General features: G+C 39.7%; 1 protein-coding gene across 1 annotated transcript in view; it reads right to left on the reverse strand.

Moving 5' to 3' along the window:
• Window positions 1-18,025, reverse strand: part of GNAT2 (G protein subunit alpha transducin 2) — a 96,899-nt gene that overhangs the window by 16,075 nt on the left and 62,799 nt on the right. Inside the window, exon 6 of the mRNA XM_089681189.1 lies at window positions 5,315-5,444. Within this exon, the coding sequence (XP_089537315.1) occupies window positions 5,315-5,444 (130 nt within the window). The remainder of the gene's footprint in view (window positions 1-5,314; window positions 5,445-18,025) is intronic.

Raw genomic sequence — 18,025 nt, forward strand, 5'->3', positions numbered from 1 at the left:
ATCATGATATGGGGATGTTTCTCATACTACGGTGTTGGGCCTATTTATCGCATACCAGGGACCAAAAAAAAAAATAACCTCTTTTTGGAAGGTAGACACCCTAGTATTTTCCAGATATCATTTTTGGAAAAAGAAAGGAAAAATACTTTTATTTTCTTTCTTAATTTTCCAAAAATGTGTGGCAACAAATGAGATCGGCAAAATAACATACCCCTTAGTAAATATCTTGGAGTGTCTATCTTCCAAAAAGGGGTAATTTGGGGGGGGGGGTGCTTCCATTCTGGCATTTCAGGGCCAACATTAGAAGCTTATGCCACACATCACCCACTATTATAACCACTTGAAGACCAAAGATAAAGTACAAATGAGACACTTTAGCGCTCAACTGGTAGGGGTCCCCATCTTTAAATGTGCAGATGAGCCAAGGAGAAGCAACCTAAACTTGACATGTGCAGCCCTCCCCGGATAGGGGAATTCCAGCACTACAACAAAAAGAACAGAAAGGGCGCAAAACATACAGTACACGGGCACGAAGTACATTTGTCTCCTGTCCAATCGGACTGATGGATGAGGTAGCTAGCTGATGCATTTTGGGGGACTCTGGCCAAAAGACAAAGCCTTTTCTGACACTTTTTGTTTACATGAAAAAAAAAAAGTTTTTTGCTAGAAAATTACTTTGAACCCCCAAACATGATATATTTTTTCAAAGCAGAGGCCGTCGAGGATAAAACGGTGGGTGTTGTAATTTTTTAACATCACACAGTATTTGCACAGTAATTTTCAAACACAAATGTTTTGGAAAAATACACTTTTTTGATTTTATTGCACAAAAACACAATATATTGCCAAATTATTTGATAAACTATAAAAGATGCTATTATGTTGAGTAAATAGATATCAAACATGACATGCTTTAAAATTGCACATTCCCATGCAACAACAGCAAACTACATAAATTTTTAATATCCATAGGCAATGCTTTTAAAAGCTTTTACAGGTTAGCAGTGATCACAAGATTACCACAATCTGCATTCCGCCCCCCTGTGTTATCACAGCCGGAGTGACGTACAAGTATGTGGCTCTGCCTGTAGCTGTTACTCATTCACAGTACAATACTGCGGGCAGGCAGCAAGTTAAACAACTACCTGTTTTGACAGCACTCCAGGGATCTTTAGGCTGATAATCACTTGAAGACCAAGCATTTTTGGACTCTTTGTTTACATGTAAAAATAATTGATTTTTTTTGCTAGAAAGTTACTTAGAACCCCCAAACATATTTTTTTTTAAGCAGAGGCCCTAAAGAATAAACTGATGGGTGTTGCAATTTTTTTATGTTGCACAGTATTTCCGCAGCGGTTTTTCAAACACTTAAAATTCAAAAAAGTGTTTTGTTTTTTTTTAATGCACAAAAACACAATATAATACCCAAGTAAAATTAATACATTTTAAAAGATGATGTTACACTGAGTAAATAGATACCACACATGTTACGCTTTAAAATGACGCATGCCCACGCAATGGCAACAATCGATGTAAATTGCAATATCCATAGGCGACACCTTAAAAGCCTTTTGCAGGTTATCACTTTAGATTTACACAGCAGGTCTGGTGTTAGAATTACTGCCCTTGATCCGAAGTTTGCAGTGACACCTCACTTGTGTGGGTTGATCGCTGCTTGCGTGTGGGCACGAGGGTGCTTTACATTTTATTTTCTCAGTTTATATTCTTTTTTTACACAGTCGCTTTACATTTTTTTTGGATCACTTTTATTGTTATCACAGGGAATATAAATATCCCCCGTGATAGCAATTGGCAGTGACAGGTACTGCTTTATGAAGAGATCTAGGGTCTATTAGACCCCAGATCTATCATATACTATTAAAAGCATCTGATCACACCAAGATCAGTGTAATCAGTTGCTTTACCATTTTAAAAATGCGGTTTACTCTCTAGAAAACTGGAAATGATGAATGGTCATTGCTTCCAGTTTCCTTTTTCATAGGGGCGATCAGAGCAGATCCGACCTCTGTTTGCCTCTATGATCTTCAGGCGGAAGCACTGGCTGATTGCCTGGGACTCCCGATGCAGAAGGCGGCAGGACATCCCCTCCCACCGCTAGTAAAAGCGATCCAGCAGCTAATTAGCAGCTCAGATTGCTTTTCCAAGAAAGCAAACAGTCGGCTCTAAAAAAATTATACAAGGATGGTGCCTGCAGCTGCAAGCATCATCCCAGTAGAACTACTGAAAGTCCAGCGATGTAATGGGGGACAGGGACATTTTAACTTTTTTTTTTTAAACATATTTTTATTTTTTTTTCATTGCTGTAACAAAAAATGTAAACATCTCTTGTTCCATCAATAGGCATGTGACAGGTACTCTTTATGAAGGGATCTGGGGTCAATGAGACCCCAAATCCCTCCTCTGCCTTAAATGCATTCATTTACACCAAGATTGATGTGATTAAATGAATGCTTTTATTTTTTAAATATGGTGTCGTATATTTCTGAGTAAACTGGTAGTGATGTCAGGTCATCACTTCAGGTTTACTATTTGACTGAACCAAACTGGTGACAAGCTGGCGGCAGTGCTAGCTGGTTTAACCCCTGCTGGGATAGGAGCTCCTGTTAAAGCCCCGGTGGGAGGGGGCTGTGTGTCCCCTCCCATTGTTTGTAATAGCAGTCGAGCAGCTACTTAGCTATGATTGTTATTACAAGAAAGCTAACTGTCGGCTCTCAATAACAGTACCATCCCGGTATAATGGCTTAAATTCAAGTGACGTATGGGTACGTCGCTGAAGCGGGTAGAATGTTTTCTTTTTACATTACACATATCTTCTCTACTCCTAAAATCCCAAACAACTGGGCTTATGTTTTTGTGAGGAAAGTGGTGACCCTCAGGGTGGAGCAGATTGCAAGATGGAGCAGTCCTTTGAGACAGAACAACTCTACCAGGGAGACAATGCTGGGATTTGCAGTGATATGGAGAGAGAGGAGATCACTACTGCCCATTGACTGCAAGGCTGGGAGACAGATTGTTACAGAATGCAGTCTGTGGGAGTCCAGCATTGGCAATTACCATCTGACTGGTGTGGTTTGTACTGTTTATCAGCCTAAAGATCACTGGAGTGCTGACACAACAGGTAGCTGACAGATATACATGACTAGCTGTGCTGTTGGACAAGGGCTGTTCAATTGGGTTTGGATTTCACTGAGCAGAGGGGATTGACAGAGGTGTTTGTCCCCGTGAAAAGAATGTGCAGCTGAGAAATGCCTATGATAAAAGTAGATCTACCTGAGTGTGATCTCATTAATCATTTCGGCAGATTGCAAATACCAACATTGTCCACAAGCCCTGTCTCATTTATTTATATATGATTATTTAAAAATTCTGGACATTTATGAGATAAGTTGTGTCCAGGGGTGGACTGACAACTCATGGGGCCCCCAGGCAATAGGGGATCATGGGGGCCCATGTATCCTTGCCCAAACTCAAAAAAACCTATGAAAAAGGTACCAGGGGCATCTCATGGGGCCCCCTACTGACCCCGGGCCCTCGGGCAGTGGCCGGGTTTCCAAATGGTCAGACCACCCCTGGTTGTGTCCCCATGTTTTCGGGGTTTTTAAGTGCAGGGGTTATTCAACTCGGTGGATTTAGGTATTACTTGGTAAAATATTCACAGAAGTCATGTGAACTGGTTGGCTGCAAGGAGATCCAGCACGTGGAAACATTTGGGTTGATTTACTGAAGCTGGAGAGTGCCAATCTGGGGCATAGAAACCAATCAGTTTCCAGGTTTTTTTTTTGGCAAAGCTTGATTGAACAAGTTAGAAGCTGATTGGCTGCCATGCACAGCTGCACCAGACTTTGCATTCTCCAGTTGTAGTAAATCAACCCCATTGCTTACATTCTAGCTGTCCTGGTTTGTTATCACACAAAAATCTAATATGTAATGTCCTGGATGGTTGTTGTGCTGACCCCCTGGCTTAAATACTTTGTGTGACTTTGCTGAAAGAATTAGCCATATCGGGAAAGTCAAAAGTCCTTACCTGCAAACTTGTTACAGGTCAGTGGTTCACAAATTAAAACAAGAGAGTCAAAGTGATAGTCAAGCTACTAGCAATTTCAGAAGGAGAGGTTAGCAATAGCATTTGTCATGTTTTGTGCTTGATAGGTTTTATTTTAATGTAGGCAAAACTAGACAGAAAATGTAGTACATACCACTTTTAAGAATAACGTGTTACTAAGCCCAGGACCCTGCATTCACTGTATCTGGTCTCCCACAGTACAGAGAACATGGAAATGCAATTTTTAGTAAATATAAACTACTAAATACCTTTTCTCATCAGCATTTAGAGCAGTCGTGTGACTTCATCAGTGTCCAGCAGAGCACTGGTTAAAGCTTTTAGGAGGAGTTCTCATTCTGCTCTAGGAGGATGCAGAACCCCTGACCTCTGTCTGGACAGTGCTGATTGGGCTTGTGCTGATCACATGCACTCTCCCAAGAAAATAAAAAAAAATATCTCTAGCAATACACACCAAACTGAGAATGTGCAGAGTGACTCCACACAATATGTCTTATTAGGAGATAAGGAGGGCACTGGAAGAAGGTGAGGATCAGAAAAGTCAGGATCAAACCACATTTTTACACAATGCAGAGGATTAATCCCTTAGGTTCCACAGTGAGTATAACAAGCATGCTTTACTGCATATACAGACTGATTTTACTGTTGTGGGTTTTGTAACACTTTAAGAATGAAACACCTTTTATTTGGTCCGTTTTGGTCTGTTACAGTATTGAAAGCAATTTGCTGTATCTTTTCAATAACTGCAACAAAGCAACTAGTGATCATTACAGAAAGCTTGCCAGCTGATAACTTTCTGTGCTTTTTGGCCGTGTTGCAGTCTTATTCATTACATTGTCCCCTTTTCTACCTGAGCTATTATGGAGAAGAGGAGAGGGGAAGATTGCTGTAGTCCTGTCGAAGGGTGACAACACTGCTAATCCATCGTTACAATATACTGAGTGAGCGTAGTCATCCTCTGACATTAAGGTTGTTGCTGACAAATCACCAGGTCAAGAAAAAGAGGGGGAAAAAAAACACCTACAGCCACCACATGTAGGTACTGAGAAGCTGCAAAATAATACAACTGGGTTTAAATACTTTAAAAGAATTAAGGGTTTCAGAAAATTGGAGTAACAACAGCACCCACATAATGGGGGGCATCATTATGGGGAATGCAGGGTGTCTTTTAGTAACTAGAACACTACATCTATTTCTATTCATAATGCATGCATTGCAACAGTGTATACATACCACTTCTTCATCTTCCACCAGAACCATGTCGTAAGCGCTTAGTGCACCACAAAATATAATGCAGGTGACTCCTTCAAAGCAGTGAATCCACTTTTTACGCTCTGACCTCTGTCCTCCCACATCAAACATCCTGAAAAAGTAAACGGCTTCATGATTTTGATCAGTGCAGTACAACTCAATGATTTAAAAGTAGAATTCCAGCTTTCAGCTCACATTAAAATAGTTCATTTTGGCCAAACTAGCCCAAATAAATTTTCATCATTATATATTGATGCGGCTGCTGTGTGCACTGCCATGTACTGTAGTAGCATTAGCTACATACAGAAAGCAGTACTGTGTTCGGACAGCAGCATGGACAACTTCTGTCTACTGCCAGAATTAAATCATCAGCCTGAGTGATTATCTGCCATTCAGGAGAAATCTTGTATTTTTATCAATGAATACGGCTTCATAATAAGGCTTCATATGATTTGCTGAAGTGGAGAGGTGTGCAAATGACATTTTGATTTCCATATATGTCAATCAGAGTAATATTCATTGAAATACAAGGTGTCTCCTGAATAGTGGAGAAATGTTCAGCAGATTCTATTTTGTTCTGGCATAGCCCGGAAGTCAAACATACTGCTGCCGAAACACAGTGCTCCTTACTCTTTGTAGCTATTGCAACTACAGTCTATTACAGCAGCCCTAGTGTCCAGACTCTTCTGGAATGGAAATAATGAATGTAGACCAGCTTGGCTCAAGCAAATTAAGTGATTTATAAACCGGTAAGGCCATGAGTTTACTGATGTTTAGGCTACGTTCACATAGGCATAACAATGTTACTGATCTTATTACGTGTCAGTACTTAAAATTGTCCTGTCCCCCCCCCCAATACCTGCATCTGGCATATATTTATACATGTGTCCTCAGATGCAGATTTTTGAATTTTGCATTACAGATCTAATTGTAGTGCATGTTTACGCAACTGTGTGCTTGTCTCCATTGAAAACAATGCAGCTGCAATCAGATCCATATAAAAAAATGCTTGTAAATACATGTGAATGAAGTCGTGACAGAAAGCTCTTGACATAAATATTGTGAGTAAAATGTTCCATAAAGGGCTTGTTTGCATATACACATGTAAAACTCCTCCTTGTTGCCAGTAATGCAATATGCAGTATATGCGTAAACGACTGTACTCGTATGTCAAGTTTTCTATTTTTGTTTTTGGCTCTGTACTTTTCACTATATTACTGATCTTTGAGCTGTGCTCATTATTCTGTAGACATAAAAGCATCTACACTCTATTGCCAAAAGCATTGGATTCAGGTGTTCCATGGCCACAGGTGTATAAAATCAAGCACCTAGGCATGCAGACTGCTTCTACACACATTTGTGAAAGAATGGGTCACTCTCAGAAGCTCAGTGAATTCAAGAGTGGTACCGAGATAGGTTGCCACCACTGCAATAAGTCCATCCGTCAAATTTATACAAAATATTCCACGGTCAACTGATAGTGGTATTATAACAATGTGGAAGCAACTGGGGACAACAGCAACTCAGCCAAGAAGTGGTAGGCCACGTAAAATGACAGAGCATGTTGAAGCGCACAGTGCGCAGAAGTCGCCAACTTTCTGCAGTCAGTAACTAAAGACCTCCAAACTTCCTGTGCCCTTTAGATTAGCACAACAGTGCATAGAGAGCTTCATGTAATGGGTTTCCATGGCTGAGCAGCTGCACCCAAGCCTTACATTACCAAGTGCAACACAAAGTGTCGGATGCAGTGGTGTAAAGCACGCTGTCACTAGACTCTAGAGCAGTGGAGATGTGTTCTCTGAAGTGATGAATCATGATTCTCTGGCAATCCGATGGACGTGTCTGGGTTTGGCGGTACTTGCCTGACTGCATTGTGCCAAGTGTCATCTTCTGATGAGAAGGGTTGAAGAAAATCACCATGCAAGTTCACTGCAGTTAGCTAAAGAAGTAGAAAGCCAAACTGGGGTGATTTTTTTTTTAGCGTGACACAATTCAGCGTACACTGCAGAGGAATGGCATGCATGGGTGTCGTTCATGAAGGAAGCCTCTCCTAAAGCCCATGCACAAAAAAGCCTGCTTAGAATTTGCCAGGGCCCATAATGAAAAAGAAGACTACTGGGACTCTACTCTAGAGTGATGAGACCAAGATAAATGTTTTTGGAACGGATGGCTTAAAAACTGCATGGCGTCACCAAGGTTAAGCAGTACAAAAAATAAAGGCATAATGCCTATAGTGAAACATGGTGGTGGCAGTGTCCTTCTCTGGAGCTGCATGAGCTCTGCTGGTGTTGGAGAGTTGCATTTCATTGCTGGCATCATGAATTCACAGATGTACTGCTCTATATTGAAAGAAAAGATGCTACCATTACTCCGTGCCCTTTTCCAACATGGCCATTATCCAAAACACACATGTAATGCCACTGTTTTTGAAGAACAGGATGTAAGTGATTCAGTGGCCAAGTATCTCTCTTGATCTGAACCGAATCAAACACCTATAGGGAATTCTGAAGAGACAAGTTGAGCATCACTGCCCATCCAGCATCCATGCTCTAAAAGAGGTCGTCCTTGATGAATGGAAAAAGATAGATGTTGCAATATGTCACCAACTTGTTAATTCTATGCCTAGAAGACTTGGTGTTGTCCTTACAAATCATGGAGGTCATACAAAATATTAGATGTAGTAGTTTTTGTTGTGGGGTGTATTCTCCTTTACATCAACTAATTTGAGTAAAACCGAAGATTTTGTAATCTAAGTTATATTATTAACCTTACTTTCATAAGCTAAACAAATGTTCTATAAAACTCAGTTTTGTCAAAATTTTGGAAATTGTTCTTCTGTTCATTAAGATATTAATTAAAACTATTATAACTATCATGGAAATATTTAGAAATATATGATTGTAAAATTATAACACAAAGCCGCAAGGCATCTATGAAAGAGTTTATCTGGACACAAGATACATAGTTGCATAGTCTGGCTGAAAATAAAAAGACAAAAGTCCATCCAGTTCAACCATTCAAAAAAAAAAAAAAAAAAAAAAAAAAAATATATATATATATATATATATATATAAATAAATTATAATCCTATACCCACAGTTGATCCAGAGGAAGCTAAAAAAAAAACCCCACCAAAGCATAATCCAATTTGCTCTTGCAGGAGAAAAAATGTGTTCCTGGATGTTAGTATCCAGTTATATTCTGTATATCTAGGAAAGAATACAGGCCTTTTTTAAAGCAATTCACTGAGCTGGTCAGAACCAACTCTTAAGGGAGTCTATTCCACATTTTCACAGCTCTTACTGTGAAGAAATCTTTCCGTATATGTAGATTAAATTTATTTTCCTCTAATGATGGCCTCAGGGTGAATAACTCTACACCAAGTTCACTATATGAACATGTATTTATACATGTTGATCATATCTCTCCTTAATCTCCTCTTCTCAAGAGAGAATAAATTCAGTTCCTGTAATCTTTCCTCATAGCTGAGCTCCTCCATGTCTCTTAACAGTTTGGTTGCTCTTCTCTGCACTTTCTCCAGTTCCCCAATGTCCAGTTCCGAATTGTAAGAAAGGACTACTGAATACTTTCACTGGCTGTTATGTATAATCCTATTATCTTTAGTGTGTTCAAATTTATATTATTGCATAAATAGTTTATGTATGATGCCATATCTATAACCAATCAGTAGTCTGGAGAAAAAGAAATTTAATCTCCAAACACTGAAAGGTTTCTTCACAGTGAGAGTTGATTCTGGCCAGCTCAGTGGATTGCTTCAAAAAAGGCCTGGATTCTTTCCTAGATACACAGAATATAACTGGATACTAACATTTATAGGTAAAGTTGATCCAGGGAATATCCAATTGCCTGTTGGGGGATCAGGAAGGAATTTTTTTCCCAGCAGGAGCAAATTGGATCATGCTTTGTTGGGTTTTTTTGCCACACAACTGCAGCCTGTCCAGACGCCATTTTGTGAGAGCTCGACCATCAATCTGCAGCCATCTTTTGCTTTACCTGAGAATTGGAGGGTAACTATAACCTCTATTTTAGTCATTCTGATTGACTAAATTAATAAGTTTTTGCCATTTTGTGGTAATTTAATTGTTTCCCTATGATAAAATAACCACCTACCTTTATATAGTTTAGTTTTAGTATTATAATTATTCTTATCTTGTTCTTGGGCCATATTGGCATACGGTTTTGCGTATTTTGACGCTTATTCCTTCTGCAGGGGAATAACCGCTGAAATTCTGTAAAACACAGACTAATGTCTGATATTTAGATATTAATGGTTATTTTGTCTGAGGAAAAATTAATTATTGAATTTTATTCATTTTATATATATATACATATATATATATATATATATATATATATATATATATATATATATATATATTACACATACACACACATGTAAACTATTCCTGCAGAAAAAGTTTGTAACGTTTATGCAAATTATCTGGGTGTCTATGTGCATCACAGTTGAACTATTACATTATGTGTTTGTAGGTGACTTATTGTAAATTAATAATAATTTATTTCATAACCCGTAGTCCATATTTTCCACTGATCTAATCTGTGATCTAATCTGTGTTTTTAAAGGATTTTGGTTGGCACTAAATTATTCAGAGTGATTAATTAAGTCAGTTAAATTATTTTATAAATTAAATAAATGTTAAATTTGCAAGGACCTTTAGCTGACTGAATTAATTGTCCAGGTGTTACCTATTATTTTTGGAGGCACAGCTGAATGAATTATTGTTAATTCATCAAAAGAACAACATATTCTTATTGGAGGCACTGCTGAGAGCCATCATAAATTCTTGCACAGATCATAGTTTGATTGTGGTGTCATAGATACTGGTATTTAGCATAAAACTATTGCTTATTAATTGTTGGAGAAAAAAACAAAATGTCTGTTAAAAGCGAAGCATTTTCCATTAGCCCTTGCCCCGGGACTGAGTCATTCCAGAGACGTAATACAACAGCCCCATTAGAATCCTCAAGAATCCAAGAAATGTATTTCTAAATATGAAATATTTGAACATGTCAGAAATAGACTGTGTATTGAGACTAGTTGGAATGTATACATCAAAAATCTTAAAACTCAAGCCAGTCATTTAGTTAGTGACATGTGGAACGAAGAGGGTCAAATTTATGAGCTTATTCCAACTTTTCCAACACAAAAAAATAGTAAGGGGCGTGATTATATAATTCTGGAATTATGGCCACTCTTTCTATATCTATGTGATGAATTTAAGCAACAGAATTCCCAGCAGAAAAGGGTTTTAGGAGAGTCCCACTCCCATTTAAAGGCTAAGGATGAGGAGGTAAAAGCGTTGTCCAATAAATCTGAAATAGCTAATTCCACTGCACGAAGTGAGTACAGTCTTCAGTAACAGACTGAACTCCAGGAATTGGAGGAATCTTATAAAGAGAGTTGTAGTTAAATTGTTCAACTGAAAATGTAACATTTTAAAGCAAGAATTGGATGGATACAGGCGTCCCCTAGTGAAAACCAGCGAATAGTCAGCAGTGGAAAACTCAAACAAGAGATAGATCAGATCAGTTCAGGTCAGGAGTTCATCTCCAAACAAATAATGGAACTAAAGTACAAATTGAATTTAAGCACCAGTAATGCTAATCTGCCTAACCCTGAAACTGAGTGGTACAGTGTTAAGCCCAGTGATGACCCTCAGTCGGAAGGATATGATCCAAAGAGTGGGGAGAAGTCAGAGGGAGAGCCTAGGTATTTCACCAAACTAGTTTCCAGGCCTAGGAGGGTAAAAATCAAGCAGCCATATTAGAACAGACATGAGAGATATCAAAGGTCAGATAGAAAGACACACACCCCTAAAAAGACACAGGATGCCCCAAGATAATGAATTTTTTAAAAGGTGCTGTCCCTGTCTTTACCAAGAAACAGTCCATGTCAATAACTGATCACCTTGTGGCTTCCGAGAGTAACTTGTCTATTGTAGGTCTGTATGATGACCAGTCCAGGATTTAATTTCTTGCCATGGGTATTTGAAAACAAGTACTGTAAATTCTTTGAGTCTTTGAAAAGTCTATATGGTACTTCCTGGCAAGAAATGAAACACCGCTGTCATCTAGAATTCGGCCCTTACAAAAACATCACAGCTGCTAGAGCTGCTCTCTATAATTTGATGTGTGGCAATCACCAAAGGTGCACTGAATTTCTGGATGTGCTCAAGAGTGCATACCACCTGCAAAAAAAGGAATCAAATTTTGAAGTCCCCAAATTTAAATCTCAGTTTTATGAGGCCCTACCCATCTACATTAAAATGAGCTTAACAAGGGTAAGTCAGGGGAAACGTGCCAAATAGGCCCCCCAGAGTAGCACCTGCTACCCCATCGGTCTGGAGGGGGGAGCAGAGGTCACCCATTAATTAACTGGAAAGGGAACAGGGCCCAAGGTTTAGAAATAACCATAGGGAACATGCCTAAAGGCCCTGGGTTACACAGTGGAGTGGAAACCCCCACTTTACTAGGTACCCTCAGAATCAGGGATCCCCTCAAGTAAATATGGATCCACCACACCACTGAGCTCCACATAATCAAAGGGAAAACTGTATTCCACAAAGGCCTAGACCACCACATCAGAACAGAACCACTGGTTCTGATGGTGAAGGGTAAAATCAGTCTGAACCAGAGGTGCAGAGGACCTACAGGGATCAGAGCCATGATCGACCTGATTCTGGCAGGTCCAGGGGTACAATTGAGGCTCGATTGGAGCAAATAGCTGAACAATTAAATAGGTTGTTTGCAGCCCAAGGTCCTAACCAGTCTTTTTTAGGGGCAAGTCCAGTGGCCAACCAAGGGCCACAGAACCCTAAATTCACGGATTGCAGCAGATCAGAGGGATGAACTGAATAAAGGCATAGGAAACAGAGGTTCTAATACCATTTTATCTCCAGGTTGCAGTAATGAGGAGCATGACGCTCCAAGCTCAAAGCCTATTTTTCTTCTTTTTTCAGCCAGACCAACTATGTAACTCTGAAGTCCCTACCAGGGGATCTTGGTCATTTGATATTAACTATAATCCTTTTTTTCAGGGTTTATTTCATTCTCCTGAATTAAGCAGGTCACTCAAAGCAACCCAACCTCAAGAAATTACCGCAGACGGTAGGATCACAGAGTGCACTGGCTCCTGTCAGCAACGCTTGTCCTACACCATTCATAGTGATTTAGCCCTGGCACTGATTGACGGGACAGTATATGAAATTGTCCAAGGACTGTTGGAAATTCAGCACCTAACAGAAAAAAATCTCTATAACCAGCAAGTAAAGCTACATGCAGAACACAGAGCTTTGAAGCAAGATCTCCTTAAGAAGCTCAAAGAAGCTGAACAGTCATGTAAAGCACACAATTTACCAATTCTTAAAAATACACAGCATAAGGAAGCTAGAGCTACATGTGAGTAAGTTGGTTGTATCCAAATACTACCCTACCCGTGCCCTCCGCTCCTCACAGGACCTCCTACTCTCTAGCTCCCTGGTCTCCTCCTCCCACGCCCGATTGCAGGACTTCTCCAGGACTTCCCCCATCCTCTGGAACTCCCTACCCCAATCCATCAGACTGTCACCTACCCTCCTCACCTTCAGGCGCACCCTGAAAACCCTCCTCTTCAGGGAAGCCTACCCCAACCTCACCTAACACCCGACCTCACCTAACAGCTAACCTCCTCCACTCCTCCCACCACTCCATCCCCCACAGCCATCTCCTCCTGTACCACCTTCCCCTCCCTCCTAGATTGTAAGCTCGAAAGAGCAGGGCCCTCAAACCCCTCGTGTAGTGTATTGTTACTGTCTTGTCTCATGTTCTGTCCCCCTTGCTACTGTACAGCGCTGAGCATACCCTTTGGTGCTATATAAATACTGTATAATAATAATTGAGGTTACCTACCTACCTACCTATCCAGTGGAGTGGATATCTTTTTTGCTGTGTGTGGCGCCATTGAGGAAAGAGTCTCTGGAGATCAGATAGCAAGGAGATTTTACTCGTGAAGGATCCAGGTGTGATCCAAAGGCATATTGGCCCATAGGGTCGTATGATGGAGGTGAGGGGGCATTTTAGCCATTGAAGGATTTAAATCGGTTTTGTGTGCACATACACTGCACCATCTGCATGTCCTGGAATAGTGAAGCACTTTATCTGCAATTTTTTGCACTTCATTGGACGTTTATTTATATTACTGATATTTTCACTATTTTTGTATCTGATTCACATGTGAAAGTGTTGTGAATTTTATGTGCTTACTGTTTTAGGGGTTTAAGCACTTGTCACTTTGTTTATGATTATCCCGCATTTGGGATTCACTGTTTATACACTTGGTGTATGCTTATCATCCCATATTTTGGGATTGGGAAGCTTGTTATTTTATTTCACCATACATTGGGTCCAAATTCAGGACCAAGTTAATTGTCTCACAATATTCACTATATGGCACATAGTACTATGTTTTAGATCCCTGAAGGATCTTATCACCACAATGTTTATTTTTTGATTAATGTATTTGTGTATACGTTGTTTTAGCGCTGCGCTATATATTTGAGTACATATATAGTGTGTCTCTCTGTCCTAATTGTGGATAAGAATAGTTTTAATCAATATAAATATATATATATATCTACAAATCTTTTTGGTTACGATTTTACATGATTTACCATCCAAGACATTTATACCGTTGTCACAAAGTCCAGTTTGTTATAGTGAAATATCTTTTCCTGTAACGAATGACTTCCTTCAATTTCAAGGAAACTAAAAATAGTCAGGACTAATCTTAGAGTGACACTCAGTGGCAAAATAGCAAAATGGTGATAATACGAAAAACAAACAATGGGTGGAGTCTGAGAAAAAGTCACCAATGAAGAGTAGATAACACCTACCAGTCTACCTCTTAGGCAGGTATAGTCAAATTTTTATGAATGTATTGTGTGCCAATAGATAAACGGGAAAGTCAGGTAGACAGGGGCATCACACTCAGAGCACACTGGTCATTACATTAAGGTCACATTCACATCATCATTAAAATCACACTCATATCATCAGAGGGCATCTTCATATCATCATTACATCAGGACAGATGCCATTTTGTGAGAGCTTGACCATCAGTCTGTAGTCATCTTTTGCTTTACCTGAGAATAGGAGGGTAATATATATTTTATAAACTTTATAAAGTTTAGTTTTAGTATTAAAATTATTCTTATTTTGTTCTTGGGCCATATTGGCATACGGTTTTGCGAATTTGACACTTATTCCTTCTGCAGGGGAATAACCGCTGAAATTCCGTGAACTGCAGACTATTGTTAGATATTAATTGTCTGAGGAGAAATGAAATATTTAATTTTATATATATATATATATATATATATAAAAACTATTCCTCCAGAAAAATTTTGTAACATTTATGCAAATTTTCTGGGTGTCTATGTGCATCAAAATCGAACTATTACATAATGTGTTTGTATGTGACTTATTGTAAATAAATAATAATTTATTTCATAACCCATAGTCCGTATTTTCCACTGATCTAATCTGTGTTTTTAAAGGATTTTGGTTGGCTTTAAATTATTATTAAGTCAGTTAAATTATTTTATAAATTATTGTTATATTTGCAAGTAACTTTAGCTGACTGAATTAATTGTCCAGGGTTTACCTGTCAGAATGTATTAATTTTGGAGGCACAGCTGAATGAATTATTGATAATTCATAAATCATCAAAAGCACAACACATCCATTAGAAAAACCTTCATATATACACAATCCTATTCCCACAGTTGATACAGAGGAAGGCAAAAGAACCCAATAAAGCATGAACTAATTTGCTCCAGTGGGAAATATAAATTCCTTCCCAATCCCCCAGGAAGCATGAATATATTCTTGGGATCAAATATCCCTGGTGCTATTGCTTATAAATGTTAATATCCAAATATTTTGTGCAATTTTAGGAATGCATCCAGCTCTTTTTTTTTTTTAATCGGTCTACTGAGCTGGTCAGAACTAGTTCACAGCTCTTACTATGAAGAAGCCTTTCTGTATATGGAGGTAAATAGCTCTACACCAAGTTCACTATATGGACCACCTATGTATTTATACATGGTAATAATATCCCCCTTTAACCACCTCTTCTCAAGAGGCGATAAATTCAGTTCCTCTAATCTTTCCTCATAGCTGAACTCATTCGTGCCTCTTGTCAGTTTGGTTGCCCTTCTCTGCACTTGTCTAGTTCTCCAATTATCATTTTTGTAAACTGGTGACCACAATTGAACTGCATATTCCAGATGAGGTGTTACTAATGATTTGTACAGGGGCAAAATTATCTCTCTCTCTCTCTCTCTCTCTGAAGTCTATACCTCTTTTAACCTTTTCACTGCCAGGCCCTGTGCTCCACTTTTACAATCAGGTGGCCAGACAATTTTTGCAATTTTTCCATTGTTTTTTTCCTCTTATAGCTGTCAGAGTTTGTAAAAGACTCCCCAACCACACATTTTCTGAAAGCATAGGACCTTTAGAGTAAAAATAAGGTGTTACTGATTTTTTTAGGCCCTGTCATATCTGCACAAATGTTTATCAAAACAATATTTTTGCTAAAAATACACTAAAATAATTATTTGTGGACACAAACACAACAAATCTTACACAATTCCTGCTAAATTTCCACTAAATATAAAAGCTAATTCTGTATTGAGTTAAAAAAATAACAAATATTTGTAAATTTTAAATTGCATTTTTTGTGCAATGGTGAAAACTGAAGGTGCATACAACAGTAAATAAAATCAATTTACTCTATAAACCTGAGGTTATGATTTTTCCCTTACAACTTTGAGTTAGTAAAAGATCTCCCCAAACCATATATTTTCTGAAAGCACATGATCTATAGAATAAAAAATGTGCTACTGAATTTTTTTTGCCCCGCCAAATTCTTACCAAGGCCTCATTCACATGGGATGCACTAAAGTGTATGCCCATGGAGGGCCGAGTTTACAAGTATGGGGATGCACAGGTGTTCTGTGGATCCCCGTGCAGGTTGTTCCATTCATCTCAATTGGGATGCAGCAGCTACATGGGCACAGCCGCTTCTCCCAACCTGACATTCGCGTGGATGTGGGCTCACGACCCCGAGCGCAGACAGTGTGAGCTCAGGGTCATGCACAGGACCCACACGGCTTGGGAACAGCAGCTGTGCCTTTTCTACATCCCTATTGACATCAATTGCACAGGGATGCACAGAACACCTGTGCATCCTTGTGTGGGTAAATACAGCCTCGCAGGGGCGAGCACTATAGTATGCTCCATGTGAACAAGGTCTTACTAGTTTTTTTTATTTAATTTAATTTTTTTTCGCAATTTTTTATACAATTTTTTGTTTTTTTGGGTGTGCGTGTGGGGGGGCTTTGGTGAGATATCTGGGGTCTAAACAGACCCCTGATGTCTTTTTTTGTTACACAAAGAAAGGGACTGAATACATGTTCTCAGTCCCTTTCTCTGGAGTCACAGTAGCACTGCATATGAATTAATAGAAGTCTCTACATAGAGATTCCTTTCCTTTTGTAGTTATCACTGGAGCATAGTAAACAGTACTATGCTCCAGTGATAACTACAAAAGTGATCAGAAGTGATGTATTTTTTCAGGAAAGGAAGGGGGCTGGTAAGCACGTGTACCAGCCTCCCTGCTTTCCATCCTGACAGTGATCTCCCACCCTAGCAGTAGCTGCAGCCGGTGGAAGGGGCACGAGGGAAAGCCAGCCAGCAGCACTGCCAGGAGGGATGTCGGGGGATTGGTGAGACGATGATTTGTCTGTGGCTCCCCTGCAGCGGAAAAAGCCAGTGGGAGAACAGAGGAGGGAAATCCGCTGCAGGTAAGCTGCAGCCATCGGTTCTGGGGGCGATCAGTGCAGGAGGGATAAGTGGCTGGGGGGGCCTGACTGCACTGTTGTGGAAGCAAGAGAACTGTCAATGAAGATGGGGCCATGGCGGGAGGGATCCATTGCCGGTGGAGGGCTTCCTGTACTTCAGGGGAAGTGGGAGAACTGTCAATGAAGGGGTGGTGGTGGTGGGAAGGATCCATGGCGAAGGTGGGCTGCCTGCACTTTGGGTGAAGCAAGAAGAACTTTCAGTGAAGAGGCGGCAGCAGGGGTGGCACATTTTAGGTGAATAGCTTTGATCAGCGGAATGTCATCCGCTGATCACAGCTATTGTTTTGTTCAGCAGAGACTGCTCAGTGTTTCTGCTATAAGCTCAGGGTCACTGGAGTGACCATGATCTTATAACAGAAGAAGAAATCAGTTCCATATGGCGTACGGACCTGGCAGTGAAAGAGTAAATACAGAAGTTATTTTTTTAGCTTTAGAAACTGCATCTTGACATTACATACTATTATTACGTTTGTTGTCTGGCAGAACACCCAGATCCCTCTTCACCATTGACTTCCCTAGCTGTTTTCCTTATAGAATGCATGATGCATGAATGTTTTAGCCCCCAAGTGCATAACTTAAAGCCGAATTGTGACAGACTGTCTGGCACCCCGCTTGGTCTTCCATCAGAGAACTGCACAGAACTGTATCTGAGCACCACAAACCAAAAGTGCTATTTAATTAATTTTTAATATTCAAAACAAACTCCCCCATCCATCCATGTCAATGGGTGCAATTTGGACTTTCTCCAAAC

The sequence above is a fragment of the Staurois parvus genome, unplaced genomic scaffold (assembly GCF_062004578.1).
Source record: "Staurois parvus isolate SC_StPar_1 unplaced genomic scaffold, SC_StPar_1.0 ptg000261l, whole genome shotgun sequence".
Taxonomy (NCBI): domain Eukaryota; kingdom Metazoa; phylum Chordata; class Amphibia; order Anura; family Ranidae; genus Staurois; species Staurois parvus.